Source organism: Ovis canadensis, chromosome 7 (genome assembly GCF_042477335.2).
Source record: "Ovis canadensis isolate MfBH-ARS-UI-01 breed Bighorn chromosome 7, ARS-UI_OviCan_v2, whole genome shotgun sequence".
Taxonomy (NCBI): Eukaryota; Metazoa; Chordata; class Mammalia; order Artiodactyla; family Bovidae; genus Ovis; species Ovis canadensis.
The window spans coordinates 33,717,369-33,737,415 of NC_091251.1; the positions used below are offsets into that span (position 1 = coordinate 33,717,369).

General features: G+C 53.7%; 1 protein-coding gene across 2 annotated transcripts in view; it reads left to right on the plus strand.

Annotated features, from left to right (window-relative positions):
- ZFHX2 (zinc finger homeobox 2) overlaps positions 1-20,047 on the plus strand; it is a 28,756-nt gene that overhangs the window by 545 nt on the left and 8,164 nt on the right. The window contains exons 1-7 of one of the 2 annotated variants that reach the window (XM_069597709.1): positions 4,997-5,116; positions 11,855-12,008; positions 14,346-16,435; positions 16,627-17,144; positions 17,695-17,938; positions 19,359-19,433; positions 19,859-19,917. In XM_069597709.1, coding sequence (XP_069453810.1) covers positions 14,395-16,435; positions 16,627-17,144; positions 17,695-17,938; positions 19,359-19,433; positions 19,859-19,917 — 2,937 coding nt within the window. In that variant the 5' untranslated portion in view covers positions 4,997-5,116; positions 11,855-12,008; positions 14,346-14,394. Of the gene's footprint in view, positions 1-4,996; positions 5,117-11,854; positions 12,009-14,345; positions 16,436-16,626; positions 17,145-17,694; positions 17,939-19,358; positions 19,434-19,858; positions 19,918-20,047 lie in introns of those variants that run through there. The other variant, XM_069597708.1, reaches the window with a different exon arrangement.

Sequence of the window (20,047 nt, forward strand, 5' to 3'; positions counted from 1 at the left end):
GAGGCTAGACGGGTCGCGCCGAGCAGCACGCGGAGCGGGGGTCCCGGAGGGAAGAGGAGGCCGGGTGACTATGGAGGCTCGGAGCTGTCAGTCTGGAGGGGCCTGAGTCTCGGCGGCCCCCCGCCGGCCTCAGGATGGGTGAGGAACGGCGGCTAGCAGGCGGGCTGATGGATGGGCAAGCTCGCCACGGGTGGGAGGGTGGGAGGGGAGGTGGGTACCCTTAATCTTTGATTTTTAGGCTTTGCCTGAAGTTGAGTTGTCTGTTGCTTTTTGGTTTTCGTAAGGTGCTACTAGTAGGTGAGGGGAGGCCACCGCTCCTATTCAAGGTGAAGTGTGCCTCTCCTGGTCCCCAACTCTCCATCCGCTCTTGTCTGTCCCTCTCTCTGAACAGCTCTATCGTTGAGCACTGGACCACGCTGCGCCTGTTGCCCTGCCGATCACTGTCCGTGTCCCTACCTCTGAATTTTGCCATTCTCATTCATTCTCCCCACCCATCCATCTCTGGGTCTGGGTCTGTCTGTGTGTCACTGTCTCCGGATGTGACTTCCTATCCGGGTGATCCTCTCGCTGTGTGTTCTTGTCTCTGTGTGTCACACCTTGGCTGCCTAACTGGTTTACCCATCTAGGACTCCGTGCCCTTTCCTTCAGGGTCTGAATGGATATCTCTGGCCTTTTCAGGCTGCCTTGGAGTTTGCTTATCAGTCATGATTGATGACTGTGGTAGTCAGTGGTCAGGGGCCTGGAAGAGTGGAGGGATAGGTGTATCTCCCTCAAGGATTTAAGTGCCCTTTCCGCACAGCCAGGCCGGCCTCGTCTTCTGTCTTCACCCAGGGAACTTTGGGACTTCCTAGCATTGTTAACTGTCCCCTTTGCCATGTGCTTGTGTCCCCCATCAGGACCTCACCGCTGGTGTCCTGCGTGTCACCTGCCTCTCCAGGAGCTTCCCACCACATAGCTCTTCATCACTGACTTGATTTTCCTCCCTTCCCTCACTTTACGATTATATATTTTTTTCATTTCCCCGTTTTGTTTCACCTCCTTTTTTCCCCATCGCCATCTCTGATGATCTCCTTTGCCTATTCTTCACCTTTGTTCCTGTAATCTGCCCTCTTCCTCCCTTTTCTCTTTGGTCACCCTAAGTTTCTTGTATTTCTTACCCTCTCACTCAGCATTTTAACTGCAGCAGCAGAAGATACCAGGGAGCAAAGGGGCTGGAAGAATTGGGGAGTATGGTTTGTGAAGGCACATAAACAGGCCAAGAAATCAAGTTAATGGGCTTCCAGGGGCATATCACCCCTTCATCAGTCAGAGCCATTATGTTTCATTCACTGTCAACTTTGATTTTGTAAGGGGACATTCTGTGGGACTCAGAGCTCCACGCTGCTTGGTTGCCCCTTGTCCTCCGGTTCATTCTAGACCCTGGTGGCTTTTTCTCTACTTTCTAATTTGCCTTCTTCCTGGGTCTTTGATCTTATCATATTTGAATTCAGTTTGCTTCTTCAGGAAGCAGTTTTCATCCATGTGACAGAAGCTATCTTATGCAAAGGGCCAGGTTCATTCAGCCTAAAGAATGAGAAAGGTGGATAAAGAGTGGGAGAGTTTACCTTGTTTTAAGCTCCTCATTGTTTTTCCAGACTTAAGAAGCTTGAAGGGTAAGAGGAGGAGGTAGACATGGGCAGAAGACGGAAGATTTCAGAGGTGAACAGCGACAGAAAGGAAGAGGAGAGAAATAAATGCACAGGGTAGAGAAATGCATGATGTTAGGAACATGCAAAGGAAGAGAAGAAAATTCATGCAGGATGGGGGCAGGGGAGGAATCAAGGGGTGATTCATGAAAAATTGGGAGAATGAAACAAAAAATGAGTTAAAAATGACACAGAAGGAGACAGGGAGAGAAAGGATAGACTATTTCTCAAGAGGAAGGTCAACAGAAAAAGCAATATGAAATGAATAAATACAGTGTTAAGATGGGGGAAGGGAGGAAGTGAAGAATAAGATGAGGTGGGAAAACAGTATGGTACAAAGGGGAATGGAAGGCAAAAAGAGGACTGGTGAAGCAGATCAGAGCTGCACAGAGCTTGGTAGGGAAGAGGAGAGGATGAGGTATCAAAGGAAACAAATGCCTCTGGTGTGAGAAGGACACAGCATGATGGATGCAAAGAGAGCGCCGCAGGAGGGGCAATTTGGAAAAAAGGCAGAGCAGAAATACCATTGGGCGAATCCCCAAAAGAGAGAGATGCCAAAGGAGAGGAGAGGAAATGCAAAGATACGTGGTGAAGAGGAGAGATCTGGCTCATTCCCTTGGCCAAATCCTTCACTAACCTACTGGAGGCCTTTGCATTTCATTCCCAAGCCAGGGCAACATGAGCACAGAGATTTTAAAAAACACTAGAAATTCCCATTTACTTTAACTGATAGGAACAGGAATCTTTCTAGCCCCTGAGCACCAAAGACCTACAGCCTCTGATGTCATAAATTGCTGATGTTGCCTTGGCAACCTGACAGGGTTCCTCCCTCTATGATGTCAGAGCAGCGGGTGTTACCTTAAGACCCACAGAGGAACAACTTGCTGCTTTGCTGGGGAGCTATACACATATTGGCGAGGGCCATAGTCAAATCTGTAGGATTCCTACATTGGTAGCTTGACCTTGCCTCCCTGCAGCTATTCTTAGCTCTAAATGAAGTCTTGTTTGTGGGCACCTGAGGTTTACTAGAGCCTGCAGGAACAAGAGAAAATTATCTCAGGAGACAGGGGCATTGAGGATGGAATGGTAGGACTGAAAAACAGGCAAAGAAGGAAGAGAGTGGAAATGGGCAGTTACAGAATGTGAAAGGAGAAGGGCTTTGTGAGCAGGAAGGAGAGTTACTAAAAATGTAAGATGAAGCTCGCTTTGGGCTTTGGGTTTAGGAATGGACACGAAGCTGGAAATGCAGATTAGAGGGGATAGGAGTCATGTGAGAGCTGTGTGAAACAGGGATACAGGAAAAGGAAGGATCTTGAATGGAACTTGGCTGTGAAGGTAAAAGGCGGGGGGGGGGGTAGGGGCGGACTCAGAGAGAAGCTGTCAGTGAGAGACCCAGGGTTAGTCTTGATGGCCATATGAGCAGGCATTGCCTGTGTCTAGCTTCTGATGGTTTTCTAGCACCTAGCACAATGTCTGTCACACAGGGGATGCTTAATATCTATTGATCAAGACGGTGAACAAATAAGAGGAGGCTAAGGAAGAGGTGCCCGCCTTCTTTTCACCCCAGCTCTCAGGCCTAAGTCTGCATAAATGGGTGAGTTGAGAAAGCAGACACTGGAGGAAAGGACTGGAAGGCAGTTACCAGAAATGCCTGTGAAACCTGAGGCGGAGAGAGGAGATACTGGGTCAGGGGCACACTCAGAGGCATCCAGGACTGATTCTAGGGGCTGATCTGGGGAGTCTGCAGAGATCCTGGGAGAAAACATGAATGAACAGCCTTAGAAGCCCAGGAGGAAGATATGGAGGAGGCTAGAGAAAGGAGGTGGTTTCCAGAAAAGGTTAAGAGTTGTTTCTAAAGACAGATTCGGAGATTTGAATTGGAAGTAGCATCCTTAACCCACCCCATTCCCAGTCATGAAACCACAATGGAATCTGCCATATGTAAATAAATAAATATACACGCATGCATGCACACAAACATGCTAGCCACAGAGTTCATATCAATACAGACCCAAAATCTTGTCCAAATCTAGACAATTACAAGGAATTCAGTGTTGGCCAAGTGGGCCAAAAGGCAGAAAGAAGCACAGACTTATATATGTAAGAAGCCCTATGCATTGCGTTGTTGGGAGTCTAGAGGTATAGAGTAAAACAGGAGATGGCAAGAGATGCGCAGCTCATCACAACTCTGAGATCTGTGAGCAGGCTGCTAAACACAGAAGCCGCAGAGGAAAAGGATGCACCCAATCAGGAATTATAACCTGTGCCTGTGGTGAAGAGTCAAAAATGCCCTGAGTGGATCAAAGGAATCTAGGAAAGAAGCCCTGGAGGAAAGGCCACAAACTGGGAGCCCTGAGGGAGAGCCTGTCTGTAATAAGAATGGCCAGTGCAGCTGGAGAAGGGTCTGGCGGGCGGGGGCTGCCAGCGAGGACGGTGGCAGCTGGATGCACTGTCAGCCGCTGCCATGGACTTGGGCAGCTCATATTTTGCAGCAGGCGACAGGCTGTCGACACGGCGGTCCTTTACCTCACCGTTAGAAACTCATTTCATTGATTTTTCCATCTTTCTTCTCTGGCTTCTCAGTCATCCCACCACTCACTTTTCCAGAGCCCCTTGCCTCTCTGTGGAAAGCTCCAGGGGACTGCCTGCCCACCCCTCCTCCACCCTAGGCCAGTGAGATAGGGTGAAGGATTTAGAGGTGCCTTTCAGCACCCTGAGGTAATCCCATTGGCTCTCACTGCCCCCTCTTATAGGCACACGTGCAGACCAGGGCCTCTGTGTCCAGTTGTCTAGGGTACCCAGCTAAGGGGTTGACAGAGCCGAGATCCACCTGTTCTGTCACCAAGCCGTGCATACTTGCAAGAAGATACCTTTTCCTAATCTCTCCCAAGACAGCATGGCACCCCCTCAAAATCTCTCTTTCAAAGTCAAATGAGAGAATAGGAGCTGCCTCTGTACTGGGGCAGGAATACAAGGTTCCAGGTTGGGAATCACAGCAGGGCCATCCACTGGAACAGTGATGGCACTGAAGTAGCGCGTGGTTTCTGCAGAGAGAAGAGGGCATTCATATGCAATGTCTGGTCCTGGGTAGTGTGTGGAAGTGTGCAGTTGGAAGGGCAGGGGTGGGTGAAGAAATGTTTACTTCATGTGTAGATATTTCCACCGTGCCTCCTCCAGTCACAGCCAGCTACCTTCAGTTTCTCCCTTTGGGGCTGGGACTGGGCTAAAGGTCAAGAGTCAATTGTCAGTCATTTGGCTTCTCAGTGGAGGAGGGCAGAGGGTGGGAGGGGAGTGTTAGTCTGTGTTTCCCTGAGGAACTGACGGGGTGAACACCATTTCCATCCTCAGATTTCTCATTCCCTGTTTTGTCGGTGACCCCTCCCACCCCCACCCCCTCCTGAGGCCCTCTGGCCCATCTTTCTCTGGACTTGGTAAGGTGGTTTCTCTGGGACCCTGTGTGTCTTGAGTCTCTGTGTCTGGATTCTGCTGCTTGCCTTGACTCAGGCTCCTGTCATCCTCTATCACAGTTGTCTTCCTTTCAATCCAGCCATTTCCACCTTCTGTATCACTTTTCTTGCTTGTACCGCAGGCTCCTCCTTCCTCCCATTCCCAGCGTCACCAGGCTATGTGGTCTTCAAACCTAGAGATAAATCCCAGTGCTTTAGGGACAGGAGTGTGCTTGAGGTTAGGAAAAGGGAAGACTGAGGAAGGCCAAGACAGGGAGTCAGGGGAGGCAGGGCAGGGAAGAGTGGGAAAAGGGGAAACCGGCAGAATAGAACAGGAAAGGTAAAAAGGATGTGACTTGGAGCCAGGAGAGCCAGAGGGAAGGCCACAATTTAAATGAAAAAGGAGGGCGGTTGGCTGAGGCTGCGAGGACTGGGAAACGGAAGAGAAAAACCCGGAGCCTGACCCCCTGCAGAGAAATGAAGGCCGCGAGGAGGAGGGAGGCCGAGTGGCTGTGGGAGAGGCTTAAGGCGGAAAAGGCAGGCGGGCGGCTCGGCCTCCGCCTCAGTCCTGAGTTCAAGCCGTGCCGGCTCTGACCCTTGTGGGAGGAACTGAAGTGGCAAATTAACGACGATAATGAAGTCACTGCTCCTTGTTTGTCTTTGCAGGTTTCCCCTTGAGATTTGTCCTTTGGCCAGACGGGGCACCGTGGGGGAGGGGAGGGCCAGCAGCAGGGAAGGGCGGGGGAGGGGAGCGGAGAAGGGGACGGGGAGGTGGAGACGCAGCGGACAGACAGACCGGGGGGAGGCAGAGGGAGGGGTAAAGGGAGCCAGGAATGGAGGAGAGGAGGGCAGGGGAGGGAAGCGCGGAAAGATGGGAAGGGAAAGAACAATGGGGAAAGGGAGAGGGAAGCCTGGAAGGAGGAGCAGAGGCCGGGGAGGGAGAGGAGCGGTGGCAAGGGGAAATGGCGAGCCGGAGGGGAGGAACGTGGCCGGGGCTGTGGGAGCTGCAGCTGGCGGGGCTGGGGGCGGGGCCTCATCTCCATCTCTAATGGCTGTGAAATGAGGTTAGCTCCATTAGAGGCGGTGAGAGTGTAACGAGATCACACTCATTAGGGCTGGGCCATCCCAGTAATTACCACCACCCCAAACACGCCCGCGCCAGCCGGGCCACCGCGCACAAACAGGCACGCGGCAGCACGCCCGCACAGGACACCCCCACCTTTGAACGGGAAACCCAGGGCCCCAGGGGGTGTAACCGAGAGCCTGGGGAGCCCTTTCGCTAACCCCGAAGAGGTGCCCGGACAGGGCTATAGCCAGGCCCTCAGCCACACATAAGAGCAGAAAGCAGTAAACACACACACTCCCCAACTCAAGGAGTTAGGTAGGTGGATAAGCAATTATCGTTCCCATTTATTGATCACATACAAAGTGCCAGTCTCAATAATGATCATCTCAATGGGCACAACTCTATAAGGAACTATTCCCCATTCTATTTATGAAGAAACAAGCTTTAAGCAACCCACCCTGAGGACATTTACACCATAGGGAACAGAACTAGAATTTGATTCCAGACAATACCATACCTTTTTTTTTTTTCTGAAGTTCATATACTATTGAGACTTCCCTGGTGGCTCAGACGGTAAAAGCGTCTGCCTACAATGCGGGAGACCCAGGTTCGATCCCTGGGTCGGGAAGATCCCCTGGAGAAGGAAATGGCACCCCACTCCAGTACTCTTGCCTGGAAAATGCCATGGACGGAGAAGCCTGGTAGGCTACAATCCATGGAGTTGCAGAGTGGGACACGACTGAATGACTTCACTTTCACTTTTCATATACTATTACGAATACACATGCGTAGACTTTCAGAATTTATCACAAATCTGTGGTAGCTATCTCCATTTCACCTCCAGTAGCCAGACAGACACAAACATGTACCCAGAATGGCCAGGGCCCCTGCACAGACAGCAGTGTGAATAGCACTTCCTGGAGGTGCACAAAGCAGTGGCCTGTTGTGGCCCATCTTACTGTAACAACTGGGAGAAGGCCCTGACAAGCTCAAAGAGTGTGACAGCACGTATGCTCAAGGCAACACACACCAGGGCAGAGTAGCACACTCAGACTCAATGATCTCATTCAAAATACTTAGCAGCCCAAGCTTAAAGGCTTACAGTTAACTTGAGAGCAGAGTGCTGGAGCCAGGCTACCTGAGGCCAACCTCTATTTTCCAAGTAAGAGACCTTGAAAATTACATAACCCGTCTAAGTCTGCTGCCATGTTTGTAAATGGGAATGACTAGCGGTATCTATTTTATCAGAGTGTAGTGGCAGATTAGGTGACGTGATGCTTCCAGAGGGCTCAGCACAGTGCCTGACACATGATAAACATTATTTTTTTATATCATGATAAACATGATATTATTGTTGTTGTTTTAATAGTATTTAAATAGTCATTACCATCACAAGGGTTCATGAGAATCAAAGAACGAGAAGGATTTTATATACACAGCCATTTACAATGGTATCCTTCCAAATAATTCTAGAAGAATTGCATGTAATTCTGTTCAAGCTCAGGGAGATCAAAGATCTTTCACAGAGGTCCCCCGTGTGAGGATCAGACAGGATCCGGAATCTGAATTCAAGGGTGCAGCCCCGAAGAAGAGTTCAGAGCTGACTTGGTGAGGTTATCTAAACCTGGGTCTCTCCAGTGCACCTGAAGACTGCACAGCTCCGCACTGCTCTCCTCACACCTGCAGCGTCATTGAGGGAGACACACTGGCAAGAGGCTCCTGTTCTCTCTGGGACATCCTCAACTCCAGCAGCCGGCACACTGCGGCACATCTCAGCAAAGTGACGCAAGTGTGCACGGATGTCCCTCTCCACTCGTGGTTTTAATCCGTAGCTTCCCTTTTAGCCCCGTCTCCTCCCTCCCCCATCTTCTTCTTCTCAGCCTCTCCTTTCTCCTCACACCCCACCCAGTTCCCTTCTGCCCACCTTCAGCATCTTGCAAAATGTAAGAGATAACCTCTTTGCTCCATCCTTCTCACTGGGGACAGGCCCCTGCCCAGTATGATGCCAAAGCTGGGAGGTCTTGAGACTCGGGTTGCAGCCTTTACCTGTGCAGATCAAGACCCAACTCCCTGCCCCATTCCCTACCTCTCCCTCTCTTTTCCCTCCTTCCTCTTCTCTGCCTTGGCTGTCCCTTTCTTCACTCTCTCTGATACTCCTTTCCCTGCCTGCCTCAATCCCTGCCATTCTTATTTTCTCTCTTTTGGACAAAACTTCTCTTGCACAAAGTAAGCATTCCCTAAATGTTGGGGTGCCGGGGAGAGATCTAAAAGAGATAGGTAGAATTAAAATGGAGGAATAGGAGTACCTTTTTTGTTGTTGTTGTTTTCTTTTAAATATAGAAGGTAAGCTTTAGAGACAGAGGCAGTGATAATTTTAATGCAGGGAGAAGACATAAGAGATTTGATCCAAGTGTGAACCTGGGCAGAGCTTCCAGTCTCTGGTCAGGGATAATGGGGTGTATCTAGACCCAGCCATCAAGAGGGCCTGTGAGAAATGAACACTGCTGCTGGGCCGACTAGATTGAAACCCTGCTCACCAAAGACTCTGCCCTCAGTTAAAGGGCAAGATGAGAGGAAGAGGCCAGGTCAAGAAGGGGCAAGGCCAAAGGAAAACACTGGCCTAGCTGCACACATCTTGCCCAGCTCTTCGGGGAGAGGTGGGGTGGGATGGCGGGCAGTGCAGGGAGAGCCAGAGAGAAGGAAAGGAACTGACCTGAAGGGCACCAGTACGGGCACTTTTCACGTTACCTGCACTAGTCTTCACAAAAGCCAGGTGAGGATAGCTGTGTGGTCCTGCAGATGCACTGGAGAGACCCAGGCTCAGCAAAGGACACGAGGCCAGCTCTAGACCCTTCTGTGTGAGCACTCTAGAGGGCCAGGGAGTTTCCAGGTGAGGAAGCAGACTGGATAAGTAACTTACCAAGGTTACACGGCTGGTGAGTGGGGGCAGCCAGGACTGAACCTGGGTCTGCATGAATCCTTAGCCCCTGTTCTTCCACTGCCTTAGAAAAGATAGCTCATCTGGTTAGAATTTATTTGCTCTTGGTACCAACTGATCCCTCTAAGGTGGGCACACAGACTCCCATCTTCCCCTTCCCTCTGTGGCTGCCTCTTGAAAGCAACAGGTTGAAACCAAAAGGAGAGAACGGCGGGGCAAAGTGAGTATGGAGGGGGCAGCCTGGAGTCAGGGGTTTCGGAGAAAGAAAAGGAAAGTTCCCCAAGACGGGCTCCAAGGAAAGAGAATAGATGGAACAATTGAAAAGTTGGCAAACAAGTCTAGAGGGCTCTGACTGGAAATCACTGTATGCAAATTGTAAGCAAATATGTCTGGTGCCCTCTGGCTGACTTTGCTGGGAAAGACTTTGCCCTGCCAGTGGATCTGAAGAAGTGAGGAGAGGAGGCTTTGTTTTTAAAAGGAGGGGAGCTGGGAGGAGAAAGCCACTCTTTCACCAGGCAGGCCTGTCCCCTCCTCAGTGATGTTCCCTTTGTAGCCACTAGGGGGCACTCCTGTTGCTTTCCCGCTCCGGCTCCGTCCAAGATGGGAGGGGGCTCCAGCTCCAGAGGGAGCGCCCCTGGCCAGCCTGGCGCCACGCCTCTTGGTGAGGGGCACATTCTTTCCTCAGGCCTCACTTTTTTGCTCTTTTCTTTGCCCTTGTCCCTTTGGCTTCTGTAATTCTCAAGATTCTGAAGTCTGTTCTGCCAAGTGTGGTCTCAGAGACCCCTTTGCAGTTTTCCACTTCACATCCAAGCCTTTCTGTCACTCTCGTAACATCTTCAGTAGCTCTCAGGTCCTACAGGCTGTACTGAAGGTTCCTGGAAGTTCCCTGGCTTCTTCCTGTTCTAAGTACAGTGTATCTGCCTCCCTGAACAGTGAGGGCATATCAAGAAGTAGGAATTCTTGTCCAGCTTTTTACAGGTTGCTTCTCAGCCCTCCTCCCGTTGAGGAATATCTGTTCAGAGATTCTCATGATGGGGCACCTAGCAGCACCCCCACCCCCAAAATTTGAAAGCACTCCATCCTTTCCTTCTCACCTTGAGGAACAGCCAGGGACCGGGGTCTGCACCGAGGAAGAGAGAGGCAATACCAAAACCAATCTCTTCTGTCCCCCACAGCTTCCTCTCCATCTTCCCCTCTCTCCCCACCCTGTGAGGGAAGGGAGCGTTAGGGAAGGAGATGGAATGGAGGGGCAGCGAGGGGGCTCTGGAGACTGAGGGCCATTTTGGAGCTGGAAGATTCATCTCTGGGGATGACTACACCCTCAGAACTCTCCACCCTCCCTTGGCTCCAGGCCTGCCTCCTCCCATCCCCCTCGGTGGCAGCAGCCTTGTAATTTAAAGCTCTCTCTGTCGCCTCTAATGTGATCCTCTCGTTTTATTGACTCTCTCTGCCGTCTGTGGCGCCCCTTCACATCAATCTCTGCTCTAATCACACCGCCGCCACCGCCTGCTCTGTCTCCCCTAACCCCTCTCCTTAGGGCCCCCGGCCCTTGCCTCTACCCAGGCCCTTCCTTTTGACTGCCCCCAGTTCCACCCTGCACCTGATGTGCCCTCTTCCTCCTTCCGTCCTCCACACACAGGAATGCCAAGACCTTGGAGGGCTTGCCTTCTCCCTAGCCCCATAGATGTACCCTGAGGGAGAGGAGAGGCCCTTAGGGAAAGCCTGAAGCCACAGCAGGGATGGTCGTGGTCTGAGGGAGAACAGGACTCTGGTCCTGGGGTGGTGAGTGGGGACCTGTTATCTGGTTCCATACTGCAGTCCATGGGCTCGCAAAGAGTCAGACACGACTTAGAGACTGAACAGCATCTCCAGAAGGAGGGGAAAACTGAGGTCAAGATAGGAAGGGCAAAGAAAGGGACACAGATTCAGAGCGGGGCAGAAGAAAGGATTGAGGCGGAGGAAAATGGAAGGAGGGGGAAAAGTGAAAAAAATAATTGCTGCAGTTAAAGGTTTGTAATAAATAGTGGGTGATGGGAGAAGCACAGAGAAGAAAGGGGGAGAAGGGAGTGGGGGGGGGCAGAGATGCACTGAGGCAGAGATAAATTTGCAATTGAAATTCTTTCCTGTTGAGGAGGAGGGGGAGGTGGGGAAGAGATTTGCAATTTTAAACAGCTGCAGACCTACCCTCCCTCCGCTGATCCAGGTCTCACCCACTAGCTAGCCCAAAGCTAAGCTCCTTTGGTTTCTAGCTGGGAATGAGCTGTCTTTTTTCTGTCCTGGGAAGTAGAAGCTTGGAGAGAAGATTTGGGGCTTAGGCCCTCGTAGCCCTCCTCTGCAGTGTGATATAGAGTTGTGCGTCTGGGGCTAGGGAGAATTTGCTGATGGATGTGAGGTGGGCCAGCAGGGACGCGGCACCCACCAGGTTCAGCCCCCAGCGTCTTTTGCCAGGCCTCAGTTCTTACTAGCAGGTGAGCCCCATTATGGGGGTGACAGTGGAATATCAGGCCCTCCAGCCCAGCACATGCATCCCCCCACTTCCCTCTGCTCCCCAATGATTCCATAGGAGGAATGCCTGTATCCCACAACTTCAAGGCTTCTGCTTTCTGGTTATCTAAGATAACACCCCGCCCCTACTTCCAGTTCCTTTCCTTCCCTGTTAGTTCTCCACCCCCCCCTACCCCCCATCCTTGGCCCAGGTGCTGATTTGCATTTTCATTAGCATGCAGAGCCAGCCCCACGCGGGGCTCCTTAATGGCCCCTTCCCTGACTTCATGCCTGGCTGGTCCCCGAGGAGGAGGAGGAAAGTGGGAATGGAGGCTTCCAGGCTGACTGGGGCCAGATGGAGGACCCATTCCAAATCAAGGAATCTGAAGGTGAGGGTAAGAAGTGGTCCGAGCAGGGAGAAGCCCCACCAGCCCCACCACTTCCTGGAAACACTCTGGCCTGAGCACTAAAGGTTTAATCATTAGGGACCTGCTAATATTACACACTGAAGAGGAGTTAGGACACGTGGGACACTGGAAGAGGTATGGGAAGGTGAGGCGTGGGAAACTGGAGGGTTAAGAGGGGGAGGGAACCAAGATTAAAAAGGTTGGGAGCAGCATGCAGGGCTGAGTAGTGTTAATCAGCTGGAGGGTGCTCAGGAATCCTGGTTTCTAGACTTGGAGGCTCATTTTGCCAGTACTCTGTCTGAGGGCCAGTCCCGGTAGAGGGCGGAGCCCAGGCCACAGCTTTGGGGTCTAGCTCTGCGCCCACCAGTCCTTTTCTAGTTTTACCTTGGAACTTCGTGACAGTCAGCAGCTCATTCAGCCTCTCTTTCTTGGTTGCCTCATCCATAAAATAAGGTTGTTGTGAAGTTAAATAAGATAATTGATTAATGTATTTAACAGTGCAGGGACCATAGTATATGTACCTTGACAGCTTAATATTATTACTGTTATTTTTTTTTTAATCTCTGGGGAGGAGGAGGCGTTTGTCTTTCAACTGGCCAACAAGCTCCCACCTGTGACCAGAGGTGGAACTGGAAGGCATCTGAGAGGAGCATGGTGTCTTGGGCCAGAGGAAATTCACTATGGCCTCTCTGGCAAGAGGATCTTGACTTAGGGAAATTACCTCTTCAGGGTGTAGACAATCTGAGGGTCTTTTCCAGAGCTTATCTACTCAGCAGATATGTATGAATATGTGGCAGGCATCTTTCTTGGTACCCATGATGGAACAATCAATAAAGCAGAGTCTCTGCTCTCATGGAACTTAGTTTCTAGAAGGGAAAAATAAGGAAACCAGGAAATATCAGGTAGTGATAGATCTCTGGAGAAAACAGACCCCCCCAGGCTGTGTTAGCTTCTGTACAGAGGGGAGGCCTGTTGGAAGAGGTGCTGTTTAAGCAGACATGACAAGCAGCCATGGGCAGAGACTGGGGGAGGAGCACGGCGGGCAGAGTCGACAGCTCCGGCCAGCCGCTACGGTGGGAATGAACTTGCCGGGTTTGAGGAGCCAAGAACATCAGTGGGCTGGCGTTGGCCAGCCAGGTGGGTGGAGAGTATTAAAGATGTGCTGGAAGTAGGCAGGTGCCAGATCAAATAGGCCTTTTTGTAGATCAGGAGTGGTGTTTGGGTTTTATTCACAGTGCAGTGAGAAATCACTGATGGGCTGTAAGAATATAGTATGGTTTACATTTTGAAAGGTGATTATAATGTCTGAATTTTGCTTTTAAACAATACAGGGAAAGGGGAAGGGCCTGATGATACAGATGAAACAAGACTGGCCCCGAGTTAACAAGACCCTAATGTGTAGCACAGGGAACTATATTCAGTATCCTGTGATAAACCATAATGGAAGAGAGTATAAAGAAAGAATGTATGTGTATATTTAACTGGGTAACTTTGCTGTACATCAGAGATTAACTCAACATTGTAAATCAACTATACTTCAGTTAAAAACAAAAACAAAACAGGGACTTCCCTGGTGGTCCAGTGGCTAAGATTGCGGACTCCCAATGCAGGGGGCCCAGCTTCGATCCCTGGTCAGGGAACTAGATCCTGCATGCAGCAGCTAAGAGCTGATGCAGCCAAATAAATAGATTTGTAAAAACCCACACTGGCCCAAGTTTGGAGACCGTTGAAGCTGGGTGATCAGTAAAAACAAAGGGATCCCTTATATTTGGCCTATCTTTATCTATGTTTGGCATTTGTCATAATTGAGATAATTAAATGAATAATTAAATAAATAATTAGATGAAAGGTCATTCTGAGTGGAAGGAGGGGCTGTAGTGGAAATGGAGGTCAACGTGGAGTCTCTTGCACTAGTTCAGGAAAGAGACAGCTGTGGCTTTGGCCAAGGTGGTGCTCGTGGGGAGGATGAATGGAGAGGACTGAGAAGCTCACTTGAGAGGTTACTGTCGAATGGCCTGCCTGCAGGCGGGGCTGAGAGGAAACTTTGGGTTTTTAGCATAAGCAACCAGATAAATGGTGGTACCAATGTTTGAGACAGGAGAGGTAGAGAGTAACAAGTTCTGGGCAGAAGTAGAGTTCTGACCTTGGACATGTTGAGTCTGAAGTCTGTTGGACACTAACGGCAGATGGGAGCTTGAATGGTGCCGAGGGAAGAGGGTGGGCCTGGGGAAGAGGGTGGGCCTGGAGGACCGGGAGAGTCGGCTGCCCGGCCGGCGCCTCCCCGGCCGCCTCACGCCCGCCCCCCCTGTCTCCCCGCAGGCTCCTGGCTGCCGCGCTGAGATGAGCCCCCAGCTCTCCTCCGTCCGCCATGGCCACCCCTAACCTGCCCTCTGTCGCTGGCACCGCCCCCTCCCCCGGGCAGGATGCCCCGCCCCTGCCTCCGGACACCTCCTCCCCCAGCACCCCTGCTGACCCTGTCACCAAAGATCCCCCTGACGCCCCCTCCCCCTCTGAGAGCATGAGGTCCTCAGAGGCAGGGGGGCAGTCCCTGCAGTCAGGCTGTGGCCTCGTCCCACCAAAGGAGACAGGGGAGCCCCAGGAGGAGCCTGGCCGCGGTGGCTTCCCACCAAAGGACCTGGGGGTGGATGAGGCCAAGGAGCAGGAGGAGGAGGAGGGAGGGCTCCCTCCCGTGGACCTGAGCGACCACTTACTCTTCACAGCTGGAGGTGAGGCCTGTCTAGTGGCCAGGCTGTTCCCAGCAGGTGACAGTGAGCTCCCATTACCAAAGGGCTTCCCCCAGGGTGAGGCAGGCGTCAAGCAAGAGTCCAGCCTGCCCCTACTTGCCCACCCGCCCCCTGTTCACCTCACTGCCCTTCACGTCCAACATGGCTTTGACCCAATCCAAGGCTTTAGCTCTTCTGACCAAATTCTGTCCCACGATACCTCAGCGCCATCTCCGGCCACCTGTGAGGGAAGGGACGGAGCCTTCTGGAGCTACCAGCTGGCTCCAAACCCACCCGGAGATCCCAAAGATGGCCCCACGGGGAGCAGGGGAGGAGACCCCAGGGCGCTCTTCTGGCTCTGCCTCCTGTGCCGCCTGGGCTTCAGCAGGCCTCAGGCCTTTGTGGGTCACACACGGTCTCACGGGGTGAAGCTAACCGCTGCTCAACACCAGGGCCTGCTGGGCAACCCAGCCGTGCTCCAGGATGGGGACAAGGCCTGCATGGCCCTGCTGAGCTTCCTGGAACCAAAACCACCTGCTCGCCCTTTAGAGAGACCCACTGGCAGCAGCACCGTGAACGCGGAAGCCAGTGCAGCCCAGACCAAGCACGGGCCCCCTGCGGCGGAAGCCCAGGTCCCCGTCCCGCCCGTGGAAGCAGTCATGGCCCTTAGCCCACCCTCCCCCCAGACCACTCCAGCCACCTGGGACCCCAGCCCAACCCAAGCCAAAGATTCGCCAACACTGGCAGGCGAGGCGGGGCCAGACTGGCTCCCCGAGGGGCACGAGGAAGATGGCGGGCTCTGCCCCCCACTCAACCAAAGCTCACCTGCCTCCAAGGAGGGGGGCACTCTCCCTGCCCTGGGGGGCTCCCCTGAAGACCCTGGCGACCCGGCCCAGCCCTATCGCCTGGCCGATGACTACAGCCTGGCCCCATCAGCCTTCCAGGGCCTCAGCCTGTCCAACCACATGTCTCTGCTGCACTCACGCAACTCCTGCAAGACGCTCAAGTGTCCCAAGTGCAACTGGCACTACAAGTACCAGCAGACCCTGGACGTGCACATGCGGGAGAAGCACCCTGAGAGCAACAGTCACTGCAGCTACTGTAGTGCCGGGGGCGCGCACCCCCGCCTCGCCCGGGGAGAGAGCTACAACTGCGGCTACAAGCCCTACCGCTGCGAGGCCTGCAACTACTCCACCACCACCAAGGGCAACCTCAGCATCCACATGCAGTCCGACAAGCACCTGGCCAACCTCCAGGGCTTCCAGGCCGGGCCCGGGGGCCAGGGGAGCCCCCCGGAAGCCGCGGTCCCACCCCCTGCCGCAGACAAGGAGCCCAAGACCAAGTCATCCTGGCAGTGCAAGGTGTGCAGCTACGAGACCAACATCTCCCGCAACCTGCGCATCCACATGACCTCTGAGAAGCACCTGCAGAACGTCCTCATGCTCCACCAGGGGCTGCCGCTGGGCCTGCCGCCCGGGCTGGTGGGGCCCAGCCCCCCTCCCCAGGCGGGGGCTGCCCCTGCCACCCCCCCTGACCTCTTTCAGTACTTTGGACCGCAGGCCCTAGGGCAGCCTCAGGCTCCTTTGCCTGGCCCCGGGCTGAGGCCAGACAAGCCCCTGGAAGCCCAGCTGCTTCTCAATGGCTTCCACCACCTCGGAGCGCCTGCCCGCAAGTTCCCTGCACCTGGTAAGCTCCCTGGGTGCTCTCCTCTTTTCCCTTCCCCAGGGCCAAACCTGGTTCCCTGCTTTCTCCCGAGGGCCAGCACCCCCGCCCTTGGGTAATGCTAGCTTCCTCAGCCCCCACCCCTCCATTGCCACACAGCAAGCCCATCCTACCCCATTCTTTCCCGGGGTCACTAACCTGTCTCTGTTTCCTAGCCCCTGGAAGCCCTTCCCCAGACACCCACCTGCCTCAAAGTCAGCTCCTGGGAGCCTTGTCTGAAGGGCTGCCCACCTCGCCGCCCCCAGAAGACAGCCCGTCCCTGAAGGTGTTCCGCTGCCTGGTGTGCCAGGCCTTCAGCACAGACAGCCTGGAGCTGCTGCTCTACCACTGCAGCATGGGCCGGAGCCTCCCGGAGGCCGAGTGGAAGGAGGTGGCCGGTGACATCCACCGCTGCAAGCTCTGCTGCTATGGCACCCAGCTCAAGGCCAACTTCCAGCTCCACCTCAAGACCGACAAACATGCTCAGAAGTACCAGCTGGCAGCCCACCTGCGGGAGGGGGGTGGGGCCATGGGCACCCCCTCCCCAGTGCCTCTGGGAGATGGGGCTCCTTATGGCTCTGTCCCCACCTTGCACCTGCGCTGCAACATTTGTGACTTTGAGTCCAACAGCAAGGAGAAGATGCGGCTGCATGCCCGGGGGGCGGCCCATGAAGAGAACAGCCAGATCTATAAGGTGAGAGTGGGGCAGGAGGTCTGGAATCTGAAGGACATTGCGCAGAGCCTGGGGGGGAGAGAGAGGAGGAAAAGGGGACTGGGATGGAGTGAGGAGATGCAGAGTGAGAAAGTGATGCAAAAACCCAGGGGAGCGGAATTGGAGAAAGAAGGCCCGGGCACTAGGGTAAAAGCTGTGGAGAACGAGAACAAAGATGGTGGATTCTGACCAGGTGACTCCAGTACTTTATTCAGCTTTTCTGGTGTTTGGGACTAGGGGGGAGGGTTCTCGTGTCTGCTCAGTCCATCTCATCACCAGAAGTTCAAGAAGACAGAACCGATTCTATTCGTACACTAGGAGGAAATCCAGGATTGGTGGGAGGAAGAAAGGGAGGCAGGGGAGCAAAAGCAGTCACACTAAGGTGGCCAAAGGAAAGAAAAGGGCTCAAGAGGGAGGAAGGGACGTGGGGGTGCTGCTGCTGGTCAGGCTCCCCTGGGGGAAGCAGAGGAGCCCCCTGGAATCGGGGGTGTCCGTCCTTCTGGGCCTGAGCAGCCTCTTTCCATGCTTTCAGTTTCTGCTGGAGATGGAGGGGACCGCGACCGCGGGGCCGGAACTGGGGCTGTTCCGCTGCCTGCTGTGCGCCTGGGAGACGCCCTCCCGCCTCGCGGTGCTGCAGCACCTGCGGGCACCTGCCCACCGAGACGCCCAGGCCCAGCGGCGCCTGCAGCTACTACAGAGCGGCCCTGCGGCTGATGAGGGGCTCCCGGCTCTTCAGAGCATCCTGAGCTTCAGCCATGGGCAGCTCCGGCCTCACGGTGAGGAAGAGGGGACAGGAGAGGAAGGGAAGGGAGGCCCCGGGCGGGAGCGGGGGGCCCAGGAGAGAGTGGCGCAGGGACGAGAAACGGGTCTGTGTGCAGTCCAGAGCAAGTGGAAAGGTGCCGTGAAGGGTGCTGAACTGGCTTTCAGGGACACTGGGGCAGCCGAGGGAAGTGGGGACGAGAGGCTACTGGAGGAGAAGGAAGAGAAGAGCAGAGATTTTGTGGAGTGGAGAAACAGAGCAGGGAGGGAGGTGAGAAGGAACCACCCAGGGAGTCTGAGTAATGACCGGTTTGCTGGCTGGGGGTTTTGGGGTGGGGTGGCAGGAGCTGGTTAGGAAGGAGAAGGGAGAACAGAAAAACAACAGACAGCTTTGGGCTGGGCCAAGACTTGTCAGAGGAGGTGGGAGCCGGGGGCATGGCCCGAAGGCAGCAGGATGGGATGCTCTTGATGAGCTCCCCAGCCTCTTCCTGTCTCTGAGGAGCTCTTCAGCCCCAAGGCTGGGCTTAGGGCCCCCCTTAGGCAGCTGAGGTTGTACCAGAGAGACTGGGAACAGCCTTCTAGGTACCACTGATCCAGGGAGTGCAGAAGAGCCCGAAAGGGACTATGAGACGTGGGCACAGGCATCCGGGCTTTGCAGGGGCCGGCGGTGGGTGAGGGTGAGGGCACAGGCAGCAAGAACCAGGAACAGGCAGCATTGACTGGTGCTAATTGAATTGCCAATACACTGGCTGGAGTTAAGTGCCGGAGGGGCCCAGATCAATAGCTAACGATTCTGGCGCAGGGCTGAATGGAGTTAAGGAACTTTAACACTTTAATTAGGCCGCCACTGAAAATAAATTCCTACACATCTGTCAGTTCTTGCTTGAGTGGTAATCTCCTTTCCCAGCCAGACCTGCGGCCTCCTACTCACCGCAGCTGCTTCCCTTCAACCTCACCTCCCTACTTTGGTGCCTCTCACTACATTTCTGGGCTCCCTGCTTCCAGGATCAGTCAAGACAGGGAGCTGAGTTTGGTCTTGTTCCTGTCTACTGCTGGGCTTGTTCCCTCATCTTTTAAGTGTCAGGACTAGACTCACAAAGACTTCTTGGGCCCTGCAGAAGGAAATGGCAATCCACTCCAGTATTCTTACCTGGGAAATCCCATGGACAGAGGAGTCTGGCAGTCAAGTTCAAGGGGTCGCAAAACAATAGGCTACAACTTAGGGACTAAAACAACAGTAACCAGCCCTAACACTGTAATTTTGCCCCTCAGACTCTTTATTTCTTCTCGGCAGTTTTTTTGTCTCCTCCTGCCTACTGATTTATCTACCCATCTTCTCCTTCATTGCCTGGCTGCTTGTCCTGCTTCCTCTGCCCTTTTCCTTCCCTTCTGTAGTGCTGCATCCTTTTAAATTGACTCTCCCTTCATCCTACACAGGGAAGACTCCTGTCACCCTCTTAGCTGGGCCACCCACCCCTGAGAAAGATGCCCAGAATAAGACAGAACAGTTGGGTGAGTTGCTCATCTGGCCGATTTTCCCTCCATCCCTTGTCCTCCTCACCACCACCACCCCCCATCCCCACCCCACAATTCTCATACATTCTGAAGTGCTCATGGAACCTCTCGGTAATCCAGACACCCAGCAAGGCCTCCTGTGCTGAAGGAGCTACCACGATCAAAAGGGAAGGGAGGCGGAGCCACAGAGAGCCGGGTGCTTCTGCCCTCTGGCCATCCGGCCAGCCTGGGGTCAGCCCTGCCAAGCCCAGCTCCCTGCGCGAGTGCAGTTCTGTAGTTTTCCGATCTTCCTCCCTTTCTCCAGGGCCCACCCTCTACCTTGCAAGCCCTGCGCTACAAATCAGACCATCTTAAGGGCCCGGGGTCTGTGAAAGGAAGAGGGAGGGCTGTCACAGTCTCTGAGTCTCTCTTTTCATCTTCAGTTTCTGAAGAGGCAGAGAACAAGACTGGCCCTCCTGGAGACAGTACCAGCCAGACCACGGTCAGAACTGGGGTAACGGGGAAGAGCTGGGGGGGGCTCTGATTTACTGAGATCTGCTCACACTCTAAAGGCTGAACTGTAGATCTTTACAGACAAGGGATTTCAGTCCGAAGGTAGACTTAATTCTGTC